At 31.9% G+C, this 18247-nt stretch overlaps 1 protein-coding gene across 2 annotated transcripts in view; it reads left to right on the top strand.

Moving 5' to 3' along the window:
- The window catches only part of KLHL1 (kelch-like family member 1), a 347076-nt gene that overhangs the window by 209517 nt on the left and 119312 nt on the right, over positions 1 to 18247 (top strand). For both annotated transcript variants that reach the window (XM_012650443.1, XM_012650442.1), the window contains one exon: positions 13432 to 13618. In XM_012650443.1, coding sequence (XP_012505897.1) covers positions 13432 to 13618 — 187 coding nt within the window. The remainder of the gene's footprint in view (positions 1 to 13431; positions 13619 to 18247) is intronic.

Consider the following 18247-nt stretch of genomic DNA (forward strand, 5'->3'; position numbering starts at 1 on the left):
AAGAATCTGAAATCTTATTCTGCTTGCAAGCTAGCACTTACCTAGCCATGGTTTCATGGATGCTGGCAGAAAATATAAGACTCCTGGGTTAGAGCAAAAGACTAAACAGTGTTCATGGCAATAGTAGTAACCAGAATGTCAGCATTCAACCCATTTCCACAAATATCAATTACCATAGATTGATGTGAAGAGGGCCAGGTGACACCTGGACAAGTAATAAGTTGTATCACAGGAAAGGAGCCCTAAGCCCAAGGAACCTAAATATTTTGTAATGGGCAGTGAGCATGCTGCTCTTTACTCTGAAAGAAGATGTTATCTTCTTTTTCTTTTCTTTATTTTTTACTTCTAACTGAACAGTAACCAAATCTGTCATTTGCTCCAGAGGGAAACACTGTCTCTAGCTTCCAAAGTTGTTTGCTGTTCAAACATTCTTGAAAGGATAGTCCAGAACAAAGGCAACGAACGGCTGTCTTCACATACTTGGCAGAAACATGAGAGACCCATGGACAATAATGTCAGCAAGCAGTAATAGCAAAAAAAAAAAAAAAAGAAAAGAAAAAGAAAAAAGAGGTATTGTCAGTACTAGTGATAAAATCTTTAGTCCAGGAAGGCATCACTTTCTGGACACAAAGTTTCTCTACTCTTTCACTGGTAGACAGCTTGTTTTATGGTTTTTGACTAGTACTTAGTTCCAATAATGGACAATTCCTCTGTTCTCAGCATAAGTTTCAACTTTAGCATATTATTTTCTAATACTATCTATGCTATAATTATAAATGTTTTGATATGCATTATATAATTTATACATACATATCATATATATATCTAATTCTTATATGTAAACCATGTATTCCTATACATATATTTATTAATATAAATAACTTTTTTCTTTATAGTATTCATAGCTAACGTTTTGTTTTTATAAAAAGTACTTCCAATATTTCCAATTGATTCCATTTCAAAATATAGGCACTTGAGAGAGGAAAAACAGTCTTACCATTAAGAATCTTCCCAAAAATCTCTTTCTGCCTCTGGCAGTTATGAACTTTACATATGGCAATGTTTCATGGTGAAAACAAAACTGATCAATTCAATATGCAAAAAAGACTAGGACTCCATTATAATGTGTTCTAGAAACCAGAGCAAAACTGTGAGTTAAAGAGGTTCATAAATGCAAATAGCATTAATTGATAAGTGATATTAACAATTCCATAGAAACTGACCAAATTATGAATAGAAATAATATTTATACAAACCTCTATATATGATGACTGTAGTTTATCATGACAATCATAAATCTTAATTACTTAGCATTTCTCATGGGCCTGGTAATTTAATGTTATCACAAGTTGGAAATCAAAGATTCTATGTATTAAAAAATCAAAATCATTTCCAGAGCTAAATTTTGACCTAGGTCAGGATGGGCTTTTCTTTCTCTGAGATAAGAAGTAACACCTTCATTTCACTTGGAATAAGCTTCATAAGTCTATATGAGAAGACAGAACGGTGAGGAAAGGGGAAAGGGTATGGGGAGCAGTTACGTTTGTTGAGTAATTTTTCTGTTAGTAAGTCTTGTGCTTGGCAAAGTCTCCATACGCTACCATTTACTCTCACATCCTTTGAAGATGTTATAATGTCTCCATTTTACAAAAGAAATACAGATGCAAAAAACAAAACAAAACAAAACAAAAATACCAATCAGTCACATTTAAGAAAAATAAGATTGGTTGTTCTGTAGTGACATTGTGCATGCCATAGTAAGAATACAGGTAGTTCCCATGCTAAGAAACCTACTATGTTACCATATGCACTGGTGAATATCACTTTAAACAATTATCCTCCAGCATGTATGTACACATTAAATTGATTAATGTAGCTGCTCGCAATGACTTTCAACTGCTATGCAAGTCCAAAGGGTCATGTGTAAAGAACAGAAGAGTGGGTAGTTTAATAATTCCTGTTTTGAAAAAATCAACCAACTGAAAACAGGGTTATCAGATGAAGATATAACAGGCAGTTTCTCAACACAGCTTAATATACCACTGCTTAACTGGAAGTACCAGAAAATAATAACCCTATGCTCTATTACACTATAAATTACTTTAAACCAGGAACTGATAAATTATTTTTGCATTCTCCAAAGTGTCTGGCATAGGTTTTGACACATTCCAAATTCTCTTAATGCCCTTAGTATTAAAAATAATAAACTTATATTTTCCCTTATCCCTGAAGTTTTTTTTAGTAAAGATGTTTGAGCAACTCATTTCATACCCAAACTTTAGAAACTCTACAAAGCGTATGCCCAGTGGAATTTGCTTTACTTAGGAGAATTATTTTAATCCCTTATTGACTTCCAATATGCATCTACCTTGATGTTTTCACAGGAACTTATTTCAGTGATGATGATCAAAAGAGGTATGTTAGGCTTTGATCAGAGTCAATCTGAAGAAAGCTGGAAATCTCCAAATATGAAGTGATTAAAATTTTTCTCCAGCTTCTCGTAATGACAGGAGGGAAGCAAAATACTGACTGGTATCTTATAATTAGTGTGAGACAAATTAAGAGGTTTCATTTAAAGATAATTGAGCAAAACAAACCAAGACAAAAAGTTTAATACTAGGTCCATGTTATTACTGAAATCAGGGTATCCATTTTTCCAATAGTAAACTGAATGCAGTCTCTTCAATTGCTGTCCTGCATATTTGTGTCAAAGTATTGCCTGGAGCTTCTTGTCATCAGAATTAACTTCTCTGAAATAAAATGTAGGAGAAGTTAAGGAAGACTTCCCAGTCTTTCTTGTGATGCCAGGTACTCTTTAAAGGTTTAAGGCAGGTGGTAGCTATCTCATCTGGATATAGTGTGTAGGCCAATTGCAGACTTATCCCTCTCAAGGTATGTTTAAGAATGACAACTATATTTGGTATATTTCACTTATTAGCTATGATCAATCTAAGGCTGTGTATGTTTAGTCTAATCTGTTAACTCAGAGTAATTTCTTATAAGACAAACTAACAGAAATGCAGGATAACTCTGCGTATTGCAATAAACTTTATTCTTTCAGGAACATTTCACTCACCACGAGATGGTTTGAACTCAAGTTGTGATTTAAGACCCTGTTTAGCTAATATAGTTCATCAATTTCAGATAATAGCTCATATTGAAATATAATTATTTCTATAAAATACTAGTAAAAATATATGACTAGAAATATTTAAGTATGTTTTAGATGTCTTCTTGATGAGATTGACCTTTTTGGTCTTGGTAAGTAGTAGGTATATGAACTCTGAAAAAAGGAATCATCCAGAAAGTTCATTAAGTTATACCTTGGGGGCTTGTCCAGGACAGGAAAGGACTGTAATAGAGACTAGGCACATAGGAGCATGCTAAACATCTTTGGAAAGAAAAGGGGAGTTCAGAAAAAGGAAGCAGCAAGACAAATATAAATATCTATTAGATTAATTTTATTGGTGTATCAAAGATATTTATCAAATACTTTGATGATAGCCCAATGCATATTTAATGTGCCAAAAGTTACTATTTCATGTCTTCAATTGCAGGTAAAGAAGTATCCTAAATCATCGATAAAAATAGAAGACAAGGTCAAAAATGTCTTCAATTAATCCAATATTACAGATCAAGCAAATGTCTCATTCATGTCTTACAGTGTGCTCAAAAAACAACAAATGTACAATTTAATTCTTCTCAGTTTGCATCTGTGTCTCACTCCTCCCTGAGTTGGCAAAGATGGCTTACCAATTACCATGATCTGTGTTGGCCAATCAGAAATGATTTTGTGAAAGTGCTAAAGGAAGCAGAAACACAAATAATGGTTCCTCATGATGAATCTGCATGTGTTTGAATATGTTCTTTTCCAATTATGCTCTTGCAAAATACAATTACAAATAGCAGAATTTTATAAAAATATACTCCTCCAGATTTTTCTCTTAAAATTTAAATAAATACAATTAGTATTTAAGAATAAGACAGCTAGTTATATGACTATAAAAAGGATAAACATAGTATATATTTTTTTCTATTGGTGACTACTAAGTATATACCATACAGTACTAAGTCATGGATTAAAGAAATTACAGAACAAGTATAAAATAAGGCTTAGCCTTGAGGAGATAATTTATAGATAAAAATAAGTTATTTAGAAACAGGATAAAACAAGTTCTCTCAACTAAGAGTCAATCAGATAGCTCAAAAGAAGAAAAAAATCACATTAAAGACACAATAGAAAATTTTTTCATGTGAGGTATAGTAAATAAAACAACCTTGTCAAGGTGGAAGGCTGATCTGGAGGTACAGTGAGAAATGAGACTAAACTAGGTATTTTAAGTTATGTTAGGAAATACTTTCAATTGTATTGCAAAGAATTAAAACCAGACAGCAAGTCAGTGAATGATAAATGTATATGTTTTGAGACACTATGTGGGGATAGTTTGAATTCTGTACATGATTGCTTGTACTACAGACAAGAATTTCAACTATCAATCTTTTTTAAAAATTCAGAAAAATGTTAAGAATTTCAACCAGTGAAGTAGCTTTTAGAATGGAAAAGGAATAGTGGAACGAAAGGGTCATGGGTAGTATTATGATAATCGACACTATTTGTTGACTCTTAGGATACTGGGTTGACTGAGGAGATAAGGAACTTTGCTAAATATAATTATCAATAGATCAGAGATCTCAGGAGGGAAAACAAATTATGCAAATATTTATTCATCTACCATATTCTCCAAAATAGTTCATGGCAGCTTAAATAGTAGTAGCTTAAAATAGAAGTACAGGTAAAGGAGTACCCTAAATTATGAATAAAAATAGAAGACAAGTCAAGTACAGGAGGGAGAATGGTATTATGAGAAGGAATAAGTTCATATTTAAATAAGTAAGTTTTAACTATCAGTTGAACATTCAGGTTAATGCTTCCTAGTTGAGTCAAATCACCTCACAGTGATGTCCAAGTCCCAAATTATTTCTGTAATGGATTTTTGCTATTGAGTGTAACTAGTAATAAACATGCTATCATCTGGATCTGGGATAAATCATTTAGAAATAGATATTTGGTTGGTTCTTATGCAAAGATGTTTCTGAAAGACCATAAATATTTATGATGATGATGAATTTATGCATTGAATTTGAGATGTGATATTGAATATATTTCTGGATCTACATTGTGTATTTTCAGACTTCAATACTGAATAAATTATTTTAAGCAATTAATAGATATACTAATGACAGTAAATGATCAATCACTTCAATAGTTCTTATATAGGGCCTATCACTCTGTTATTGGTACCCAACAGGAGATACTAGACATTTTTGCTGACTTCCTGCAAGTTTATGATTTAGCATGTGTACGAAGCCCTTAAGTGACTGCACATGTGGTAACGGATTAAAGTCTGATACAACTGATAAAAGCAAATTTTGTTGATTATGACCTGAGCAATTAATTAAGTCCTTAAGAAAATAATAGGACCTTAAACTGGACTCTGAAATTAAGTCACACTTTAATAGAGTCCCAGAGGGAGGAGGAATCAATGATAATGGGGGGAGAGGGGGAGAGAGAGAGAGAGAGAGAGAGAGAGAGAGAGAGAGAGAATGATGCTTGGATTAAGAAAATACTGAGATCTATTTCAACAAGAAGAGAGGGATGAGAAGAGCTAAAATATAAAATACAGAATAATATGATTGCATATTGGGGAAAGTGAATGAATGGATAATATGGAGTTGTGTTGCAGAATTTTTGGCATATTTTTCTGAAGATGTTGAATTATGTCTTCAAACAATAGCAAACTAATCCATGCTCTTCAATATAGCCTAAACATCAATAAATCAAGGAAGATATTCTGGGGGACAGGGAAAATGGTGGACTTAAGTAGAATAGATTAGTGGTGAGTGAAATTGGTGGTACCTAGGGCTTATTATAGTCCTGGACAAAGTAGGTGCTGACTAAATATTTGGTGAATGAATGATGAAAGGACCAGAGCCCAAATAGGAAGCAATGAAATTGTTCAGGATGAAGGTAATGTTCATATAGGGCACAGGATCATTTATTTCCATTTTAAAAATTCTGAGCTTTCAAATTAAGGAACAATAAATCTTTGTTAAATAAATAAAAATTAATCATAAATTGTAGCAGCACAAAACCCATTTCACTTGTCAATAACAGGAACTATCATTTGGGTTAATTTTTATGAACCCTACTTGTCTCGATTATGTCATTATTCTTCTCTATTTATACTATCAGCTTAGCCAATTATTATTTATCTTAAGGCAACCGAATATTTCTGTATTCAGAATAAAATTAATGAACTTGCTCCTTATTGCATATACAGTTTCTTCTTGTTTACTCAAATGCTTGAGAAGGAATCATTCAGATGTATCTGATGTGACTTTAAGTACATAATTTGTGTTTCCTTTTGAAATTGGAGCACTGGAAAAGTATCTGTAATGATCTGTTATATTTACTTTTTTCATTTATTTTAAAATAGAAATAATATCCTCAAATAATTGGATCAGAATAATGATTATGTCAGTAGAATGGACTGGGAGATATTATATTTCAGTCTCTTAAAATTTCATGATTCAATTCTTTACCAAAATTCTTTTCAACTGAAGCTAATGGGACTTTAAACGTCATATGAGAAATTATCTAATCCTGGGTAATAAATTTCTTTCAGATTTCAGATTGATATTCTGACTATGGTTGAGCTCCTCCCTGTAGTAGAAGCTAAGGCTGTTCCAATTACAGCAGATAGTCAAATAGTCACAGATGAAGTGCTGTGAGTTTTGGTGAACAAAGTAACTAGTATTGCCAAGTTTTCAGCATAATTGTTCATTTTTCTTTCTCTATGTTTTTGAACATACACAAAACATGAAAGGGAGGAAATATATAAAAAAACTATTTAGGCATGAGTCAGTTCCTGTTTTCCCTTGTAAAGTTGTACAGCCTTACCCATGAGCTCACTATTTATTGTGTTGCTACAAAATTCCATGATAACTGAACTCTCTCCTTTCACGAGCACCTTACAGTGACTATTAAACAGGCTCAGGGTTTATTTAGCACTGAGTGTGATCATTGATTCCCTGTGGCATGTATTAGAAACCGCTTAATGCAAATACCTGGAATTATTTTATTTGCTTCGGATATATTTATAAGACATTGAAGTAGAAATCATTATTTCCTGCAGCTTATGAAATATGATAATATTTTATTATTTGTGTTTTTCATTTTGCCAAGCACAAAACTTAAAAGACTATGTATTAAATTGTCATTTATTCTCTGAAGACTGTCACTTCTAATAGGCATCAAGTTTGCTTTATAGATTCAAATTCTGTGTGTTGATTTTTTTAGGATAAGATTCAGTAGCAAAACAAAATTTTGAAATACTATGAAATAATATCAAGTATATGAAATTTGTCACTTTGTCATGAACGTGAGAATGTTTTCATAACCATAGTAGCCCGAGGATATAATGCTAAAAGAGATAGTACTTTCTTTGCTCTATAGTAAGTTTAAATTTATCTTTATTTAAGTATTTATTCAATATTACATTATATTTTGCAATCGACTGCCTGACCAGATGAAAGGTATAGATGTGATTGTTATGCTTTGTACAGTTTCTTTTAGTTACCTTTCCTTTCAGATTATGTTTTTATTAATGCAATATTACTCTTATTTAAGGAGTAGTTTATTTCATGTTTTTTTTCTTATTTCTAGCCACTGATATTACACGAATGTGTTTAATTTATATTTCCTTAACTATTTCACTATATGGTATTTTAGAAGGCTGTCTATAACACAAATTTTTAAAATGTAAACATATTCTGACTTTTATTATAAAATCAGAGTGTATGCCTTTATGTAATAAAAGTAGGCCATACAGCAAAAATAAATCCATGTATTTGATTTTGTTTGCTTGTGATAGCATTGTTAAAGTTGATTACAATATTAAGGCAGTATCTATACATTCAAAATAGTGCAGATATTCATGACAAGAATTCTAGACAGGGGAATATTTTCTTGACATATTAGTTAATTTATCCAGAAAAAAAGACAATTTTATTTGAATGACATGAAAATTTATTCTGTTTTCTTATTTGTGAGGTTGTAAAAACAATGCAAAATCTAGATACTTGAATAATGCATTCTATTTTTATGAAAATACTTTCGGAGAATTATTATCTGGAATACTTTTAGCATCTTGATTTACAATTTATTGCAAACACTTGAAATAAAATCATATAAATATTCCTGGAAAACTGAAGTTTGAGGAATGTTTTTGTATAAGCACATAGAATTAAAACATTCATCAATATTTTCATGTTGCTAACCAGGTGGCTGCTTTGAGCATGTGGTTCAATTTATCAATCCATCAATAATCAGATTATGTGTCTTATAATAACAAATTTAATAGTCATTTACAATAAATATTATTTTAATAAATTCATTTCTTTTTATTTATTTTTTCCTAACCAAAGTGAAGTTATTAATAAGGCCAATGGTACTTTAAGAAGAATATTTAAAAAGTGAATAATAATGCTTTCAAACATATTACTGCAAGTAATATATTTATTCTATATGACATTTCTGGCAGCTAGAATGCTCTAAAAAATTATCGTCAATAGTTCTATCTATGCGTGGCTGAATTATTCTGAATTTTTATATATGGTAAATAACAAAGATCATAGAGAGATTCTCCTATACATTTCTTGGCCATGTTTGATTCTGCAGCTACCAGGTTCCTCTATAATTCATTGGTCACTATTTAGTCACAAAGAAAATTAACACAGTTATAGGGAGACAGAGCATATTTGCAAAGTGACTGCCTAGCTGACAGACTTGCTAAAAAAGGAACGCATTGCCTACAGCAAAGTGCTATGTACTGTGTACCTTATCTAACCTAATATTTCTACATAAATAAACCAAAACACTGGAAAAATTTGATTCATTTGGAAATGCATATGAGAGGACAAAAATTAATTGTTTTTTAGTTTGTTGTCTTATATGATAGAAGTTTTTTTCTTTTCTCCGGGTTACCTAATTATAAAGCATCTTATTAACTATTTTATTTTTCTTACTCAGAGACATTTCCCTATAATAATTGTATTATATTTTACTGTGTTTAACTGAAGCAATCCTTAAATTTTAACTTTTTGAGATCTCAAATTTTTTTCCCAACATTTACCCATCTCTCAGCCCACGATATCTGGAAGCAGTAATACCTGAAGTCAGAATTTATAACAGTAATATAACATCCATTATAAAGTCCACTTAATTATGATTCCTCTTGATAATCCCTATAATTTCAGGTTATTTTGTCCATTACCTTCATCGAGATGTTGATATTAGTGTTAACTTTTAACATAATATTGCAAACAGCAAGTTCTATAACAAGCTGTAAGAAGACAATATCTCAATATTTTTTATTAAATGTACTTAAATTTTGCCTGATATATTGAAACAGCATATATTAAATATGAAATAAAATAATGGATACTTACAATTTCAATAATATAATATGGTTTCATGTTTAAATTGAAATTGCTTACATAGTAATCCAACTATTATTTATACTAAAGTTTTGCATGGTATAAACTGTTGAAATAATTTTTGGAATGCTTAAGTGTACAGAAGAATAAGAGTAAGTTTTCAGTCTACTTGATTTTGTTCTCTGAGCAGTACATTCATTGAGTTTGCAGTTTATTTGTAACCACTATTGGTGAAATGTGTTTAATGTTGAATTCCTATAAGACTACAAAATAAGTATTTTAATAAGCAATCTGACTTTATGATACCTATTCCAGTATGAAAGAACACTACTTACACAGAGCCTTAGAATTTCCTCTCTAGAGAAAAGAAACAAGGAAACATTTGTGATTCCAGTACTCGAGCCTGGTTATTTTAAAGCATCCTTTGCAGAGTGGTAAAATGGTTGGGCTTACGTTGACTTTATATCATAATAGCTTTAGATTAGTGTGCAGAATAAGATAAGGCCCCTGAAGCGAGTTTTGAAGAGCAGACTGTAGTCTTGCTAGCTATTTTGTGGGTTCACAGTGTTATCCCCCAGAAGCAAATATATCCTGGATCAAAAATTATTTTGTTTGTTTTCACTATAATTTAACATAGGGACAAAGAAGCATGCCCTGTACCATTTCCTAGAGATGTTCTAAGGAGACAGAAATTTTCTTTCTATGTAAAAAGTGAGGAGGGTTTAGATTTTTATTCTTATTTATTGTGATGTTTCATATTCAAAAAGAAAATATATATATATGTGTGTGTATGTATATATATGTGTGTATATATATGTGTGTGTGTGTATATATATATATATTTTTTTTGAGTCAAATTATCCAGAAAACCAACAATTTTTTATAAGGAACTGGCGACAGGCACCTGGGTGGCATTCAAAGGTGGTTAATCAAATTATGGTCAAATTGTAGTCATATGTTGGATTCTTTACTAGAAGGACTAAGAATTTGTATAGACTGAATGTTTGTGTCCCACCAAAAGTCATATGTTGCAGTCCTAATCCTTAATGTGATGATATTTGAAGGTGGGGCCTTTGGAAGGTAATTAGGTTTAGATAAAGTCATTAGTGTCATCAGTGGAAATGAAATATAAACACAAATCATGGTATTCATAAGCAAGAAATGATTACAAGTAATAACTTAAAAGTATATAACTCTAGGTAGCAATGGTTATGATGAAGTTAACTTGTCAAAATGATTAAGAGTAAGCCATAGTTAAGATATTTTACATAATATTGTATTCATGAAAAGGAAAACATTATTTGAGTATAGTATACCTTAGTCATTTTATTTCATATTAACAAACTTTATTTTTTAACATTCAAAACACGTTGAATGTTATATTCATTTACATCTATTTTATATATAAAATAAGAATCCAGGACAATTTATAAATATTTCAATTACCAATATTTGTAATTTTTCTTACTCAAACATTGAAAAATTATCATTAATTAATCAATTAATATTAGTCTATTTTCTTAAAGTTGTCTAAAAAGAAATAAAAATCATGGCCAGGAACGGTGGCTCATGCCTGTAATCCTAGCACTCTGGGAGGGCGAGGCAGGAGGATGGCTTGAGCTCAGGAGTTAGAAACCAGCCTGAGCAAGAGCAAGACCCCGTCTCTACTAAAATAGAAAAAATTATCCGGGTGCAGTGGTGTGAACCCGTAGTCCCATCTACCTGGGACGCTGAGGCAGGAGGATCACTGACCCCAGGAGCTGGAGGTTGAAGTGAGCCCAAATGACACCACTGCACTCTACCCAGGGTAACAGAGCAAGACTCTGTGTAAAAAATATAAATAAATAAATAAATAAAATACAATAAAATAAAAATCATAATAAAAGCCAACACACTAAGACCCTTTTGATATGCAACGCTAACAGAAATTCTCAAGGTAAAACCTCAATAGAAGATATCACTTATTGAAATTTAATGTAACCCATTTTGTATTTTGGTAATCTTAAACTATTTATTAAGTTAATTATAACTTACCAAACCCATATCACAATGTATATTTTTTAAAGTTTAATATATAAGAAATTAAACATGAGTGTAGTATTTATTAAAATATTGCACTAACATTATTTTCACAAGATGATAAAATCAAAATGAAGACATAGAGTTGTCTGTAAGTTAAAATTAATCCATCTTAATTAGTCAAGTCAGCTAAATATCCAGAATAGTATATGAACTCATTTTAATATAAACTACCCTCTGCATTCATATAACAAAATTATACATTTTGAATGTGTGTCATGAACTTAATTATCTAAAACATAAGCCATTACCTAAACTCCCAGTTTAACTTTTTGATTATATTATACTTTTCCAAAGAAAAACATGGAAAAGAAACACATACATTTTGAGTTTTTTTTCCTATATTTATAATTTTCTAACTATTTATCTGGGTATGATATTTCTAATGGGTGTTCAAAATGAAAGAATACTTTTTTTTAAGATCAACTAGTCCACAATTTTCCCAAAAGAAGTAAAAAAGAAGATGAGAAGAAGAGGGGAAGAAAAAGAACTAATGAGAGCCAGCTTTATATATTTAATACATATATGTGTGTTTATGTGTGTGTGTGTGTGTGTGTGTGCACGTGTGCAAGGAAAAAAAAATTGACACATAGATGACCAAAAGTCATTATATTCTAATTTAGTGTTAAAAATAAAAGAGGGTAGTAAGGTAGCTAGGGTTTGGTTTTCAAAAAGGGGAAACAGAGCAAAGAATGTAAGTAAACATCTTCATTTACATAACTCCAAAGCATCTGGTAGTTCTAACACATTACACTCCCTTTTCAACCTTATAGCTATTCTGTTATATTTCCCATTTCTTATAGATGAATATCTTACGTGGTTTTATATTCTTCCTGGCACCTCTAACAGTAATAGATAGAGAAGCTAAATAAATTCATTTAATTAAGATTCAAATTATAGTGTTAAAATTAATTAATTGCATGCTGCCATCATATATTAATTTATTCACTCAATAAACATTTGTGTATAGATGTGGTGTGGTTTCTTATCCATGTCTAAGAAAATATCAGTGAGTATATGCTAAATTTTCTATTCATTAATTTTCTAAATGTATGGGGCAGATTTTATTGTCATTCGAAGTGAAACAGTATCCATTAAAAAAGAAAAAGTGAGACTGAAAGAATCAAACAGGGACAGAGTAAAAGGAAAAAAAAGATACTTTGGATGCATTCAAAGAAATATGCACAAAAGAACTTGCAGAGACAAAAACCTATTGTAGCAAAAGAAAGACGTATTACAGTTTAAAACTACTGGTTTCACTCTATTGTTCTTTCAGGTGCTAAATTTTTGGTATAAAATTTTCACTATTGGAAACTATTACTTTGCCTGATATTACAGCTTCTCAATTGCTTGCATACTTAGATGTTAAGGGGAATTTTGTTTTCATTTTCATCAAGTTATTTTGAATTTGAAAGGAATTTAAACTATACTTGAACAACTTAAATTACATATATGAATACTTATGATAGGTTTGTTATGAGCTAATTTGTTCAAAGTTACTTTTTAATTTCCTTCACCAAATGCATTTATAGCCAACATAGGCAACTATACTTGATTTACAAACAGCTTTTGTAATAAAAAGGAACAGAAAAAGTGATCTACAGTAATATATTTTAACTCCATATAGTAAAGTGATAACAAATAATATTGAATCAAAAATAATATTTATTCTGTCTCTCTTGAAAACTATGAGTTTTACTTGCTTTTATTTGTCAATGTAATGAATTCTTACTTCTGCTTCCATCTCAAGGAAGGGGTATATCAGTGACATTAAGTTTCTAATTGTAAGAACTGACATCATAATGCTTATTCCTTTACAAAGCATTATTAACAGTGACTGTATATTATTCACAGATATTAGCTGACCTCGAAAACCATGCATTATTTAAGAATGATCTGGAATGTCAAAAGCTGATTTTGGAAGCAATGAAATATCATCTATTGCCAGAAAGAAGAACTTTAATGCAAAGTCCGAGAACTAAACCCAGAAAATCTACCGTTGGAACTCTGTATGCTGTAGGAGGAATGGACAACAACAAAGGTATATAATTCTAGATTCAAATAACTACGCATCCTATGTTATACCATGACATAATTCTAATATGGTAGTCTGTATAATACCAACAAAATTCACATAAACTTATCTTTCATCATTATGATTTAAGATTAAGAGAAATAATATTGAAAGGTCATCTCTTATTTTTGGCCAGTAGTTGCTGCTTTTTCTTATTCATCTTTATATTCTTTATCCATTTCTTATGTATTATATACAAGACTTCATATGAAATGAAAAGGAAATTTGAAGCACATACTTAGAAAACACAGCCAAAATAATTTGTTGGATATATTGAGAATTGCATCCTAATGCTAATAAATGTAATGTGCCAGGCACATGCTTGCTTAGAGTACAATTATGGAGAGAGTCTCTATCTTTGAGGAGCTGAGAATCTCACATGCAAGCCAGACAAATAATAGGCAATTATAATAATCATGGTGGAAGTTGTAATTTACATAATTAATTGTGTTTACCAATATAGTTCTTCAAAAGGAAGTAAATGGTTTGTTTAAAAATTGAACACATACTTTTGAAGATTTTATTCTTACTTTTCTATAATTATTGGAAAAATCTCTATGAATATTTGTCCTCTCTAGATTTTCTTGTGTGTGTTTTAAAATTCTTGAACAAGTACATAAGACAAATAATATGCAAAATGCAATTTTCATATGTTTGTGTCTAAGTGATAATATGATAATATATTTCAAGCACATGTAAAAAACTGCAATTACAAACAATAGAATGTGACCACATGTTCAACCTCTTTTAAAAGAATTCGTTATTTGAAAAAATCAGAACAAAGCAATAAAACCTCTTTCAAACACTGTGAACTGAGATTCCAAAATAGCAACTGAAGGGAAACAATTTGTTTAATCAATAGAGAATGCCTTTGTTGTCTTTCTGAAAGATATTTTGTAGTTATTAGATGGCTTTCATAGTTTAATTTTTTAGAGTGTAACTCCTATTTACTGGGAAGTTGATTTCTAGTAATTCTCATATTAAATGAGCACTAGAATATCAACATATGAAAATCTAAAAAGACTAAAAAACTAGAATTCCTTTACAGGTACATAGCAAACCAAGAAAGTAAAGGGTAAAATGTTTCTTGCCACATGAGATGGATATAGGCACTTGTAAGAAAAAATACAGAGACTGGAAGGAGGTGATAAACCTTAGCATACACTGTTATTGAAGTAGGAAGGCCTTTAAATGGAATCTCATCCATCCAGGTTGCTTTCTTTCTCAAAAGACAGAATCTGGTTGGTAATTTTGATGGTTATTTCAAAAACCATCTCATATATACAAGTATGTATATACACATGTATCTCCATACCTATATATCTACATTTATATAGGAATATACCTAGTTATATTTGTCTTCATCTTCCTCTCTGTGACATTGTATAAATAGGTATCTGAAAATATGTGTATTTGGATTTATTAACATACCCAAAATTGTTACTTTTGTTGATTTTATTTACTACTTACATTGTATGTGTGAATATATACTTTATTAAATTTTTGAAAGCCATTGTTTCAAATAGCTAACTAATTATTATTCAAATGGAAATGTCACACATTACTTGAGCTTAAACTCTATTATTACACAGCTTGGTGGGACTCAATTCTTTTTTTCTATAAAAAATAACACCATTAGCATCATCTGCATACATAAAAGTTTACCCTAACCTGTGAGTGTTGCCTCAAACAGACTCCTAGATGAAAAATTAGTAGATAGGAAAGTAAAGCTTTTGTGACATATGAACTGATTTCTTTCCAGAAAATACATGAGTTTATAGTATCATCAAATTATACAAAGAGTGCCAGTTTTACTGTGTTGTCAAAAAATTTTCCTATCTTAAAAAATCTTTTTATTATGAACTTGCTCTATAATAACATAACAAAGTAGAAAGAACTGTATAATGAGCTCCCAAGTTCCTGTCATTTTATTTATATTTCTCTTCTTACTAGTGACATTTTACTTTTTTTATTTTAATTGTAATGTATTTAATCATAGATATAATAATGAATAATGATATGTTAATATTCTCTTTTCTAATTATTACATATTATTGCAGTTTCTTGAGCTAATGGGCTGGCTATACCGTATAGTATGAAGGCCCACAGAAACAGTCCATGGTACAACCCTGTCATTCCCTTTATTTTAAAAGGAATAATTTTAACACTTTAGAATTTTGCTGTAAATGTCTAGCGAGTAGCATAACATGCCTGGAAATTGCTGAAAGAATGATGAATATTGTCTAAGAAAACACATAGAGGTTCTGGATAACATTAATTTCTCTCAAACAGAATTTACTTTCCTTTAAACAAACAATTTAGACATCCACAAAAGAACTGGATGATTTGAGACTGAGATTTGGTACTTGTGAAGGCTGCCCTTCTCCTGTTTTGCTTTCAATGTTTATACCAGGGCCACTCATCCCCAGTGAGTCCTAAATATCATTTTATTTTGACCTCAGAAGAAGTAGTTCTACCTAGTTCTAAGATGGAACTATGCCTTGCAAATACTCATAGGCTACATTTAGCATCTTAGCTTCCATTTTCTGCCGGAATTTTTGCCCCTTGCTTTATGTGTGTTAGAAATCAACAAGTGCCCAGAGAAGATAAGCAAGCAACCAATGATGCCCACCATTCTCTTTTCTGAGGAATCTGAGTCTAAAGTCATGGCTGCTTGGTTGCCCTGAACTGCAATTGTGTCTCCCAAGCCCCAGGAGACTGCCCAGAGGCCTCAGCCAGTATATATCAAGACCTCTCAGCACAGCACTGCCTGTGAATCAGTCAATCATTTCTCAAGGGAAAAATGGCAAAGAATGTTGGCCTCATTTCAGTTCACATCCCTTCTTTCTGGGATTTTGGCATTTTAAGTGTTAGCTGTCTTTTCTACTGTCTAACATTTTAAAAGAGCTTATTTCTGTATTTAAAACTGGGCTCTACAGTTATGGTGGGGAATTGTTTGTCTGATATAAGCTAATCCATTACAGCTAAAAGCAGACATCCCTGTGTCTTGTTTTGTTTTGTTTTGTTTTTGTTTTTTTTGAGACAGAGTCTCACTCTGTTGCCCGGGCTAGAGTGCCGTGGCGTCAGCCTAGCTCACAGCAACCTCAAACTCCTGGGCTCAAGCCATCCTACTGCCTCAGCCTCCCGAGTAGCTGGGACTACAGGCATGCGCCACCATGCCCGGCTAATTTTTTTTTCTATATATTTTTAGTTGTCCAATTAATTTCTTTCTAATTTTAGTAGAGACGGGGTCTCGCTCTTGCCCAGGCTGGTTTCGAACTCCTGAGCTCAAACAATCCATCCGCCTTGGCCTCCCAGAGAGCTAGGATTACAGGCGTGAGCCACCGTGCCCGGCTTAAATGATCTTTAATTCAAAATATTCTCCCGGTAGCTGGGACTGCAGGCATGCGCCACCATGCCCGGCTAATTTTTTTTTCTATATATTTTTAGTTGTCCAATTAATTTCTTTCTAATTTTAGTAGAGACGGGGTCTCGCTCTTGCCCAGGCTGGTTTCGAACTCCTGAGCTCAAACAATCCATCCGCCTTGGCCTCCCAGAGTGCTAAGATTACAGGCATAAGCCACCGCGACCGGCCCCTGTGTATTTTTAATTTTAACATTGTCTATTCTGAGACTTCTGAATGTTTTTGAATTTTATATGATCATTTTTGATGTTTTTATCTTACTTATTTTTTCATTTTATTCTTGATTTCTTAACTCTTTCATGTTTTATTTTATGTCATGTAGCTAATAATTTCAACATCTAAAAGCTTAGAGGTGTGAATCTGTTGTTTCCAATAACACTGGATCCTGTCAGTTTGATTCTTTGTGTTTTAGATAATATTATTTTAAACTCATAGTTAATTTCTTTTACTCTGTGGGATTTTAGGGGCCTAAACTGCAGGTGCTTTCCTCCAGGGAGACTGTGACTGCTTCCACCAAGAACCACTGCACCTCTAACTCAGCCCTCTTTAATGAGCCAGTCTCTTTTTTTTTTAATTTATATTTTTTTATTTCAGCATATTCTGGGGGTACAGATGTTTAGGTTATGTATGTTGCCCTTGCCTCTCCAGTGCCCCCCAAGTCCGAGTTTCAAATATGTCCATCCTTTGGGTGGTGCGCATTGCACTCTTTGTGTATGCAAATACCCGTCCCCCCCCCACTCCCGCCTGCCCGACATCCAATAGATGTTATTCTTATAGTTATACTTATGTGTTGATCAGTTAATACCAAATTGATGGTGAGTACATGCGATGCTTGTTTTTTCATTCTTGGGATACTTCACTTAGTAGAATGCATTCCAACTCTATCCAGAAGTATACAAGAGGTGCTATATCACCATTGTTTCTTAAAACTGAATAGTACTCCATGGTATACACATACCACATTTTATTAATCCACTCATGTATTGCTGGACACTTGGGTTGTTTCCACATCCTTGCAATTGTGAATTGTGCTGCTATAAACATTCAGGTGCAGGTGTCTTTCTTATAGAGTATCATTTGTTCTTTTGGGTAGATGCCCAGTAATGGGATTGCTGGATCGAATGGTACTTCTACTTGTATCTCTTTAAGGTATCTCCATATTGCTTTCCACA

Source organism: Propithecus coquereli, unplaced genomic scaffold (assembly GCF_000956105.1).
Source record: "Propithecus coquereli isolate 6110/MARCELLA unplaced genomic scaffold, Pcoq_1.0 Scaffold327, whole genome shotgun sequence".
NCBI classification, from domain to species: domain Eukaryota; kingdom Metazoa; phylum Chordata; class Mammalia; order Primates; family Indriidae; genus Propithecus; species Propithecus coquereli.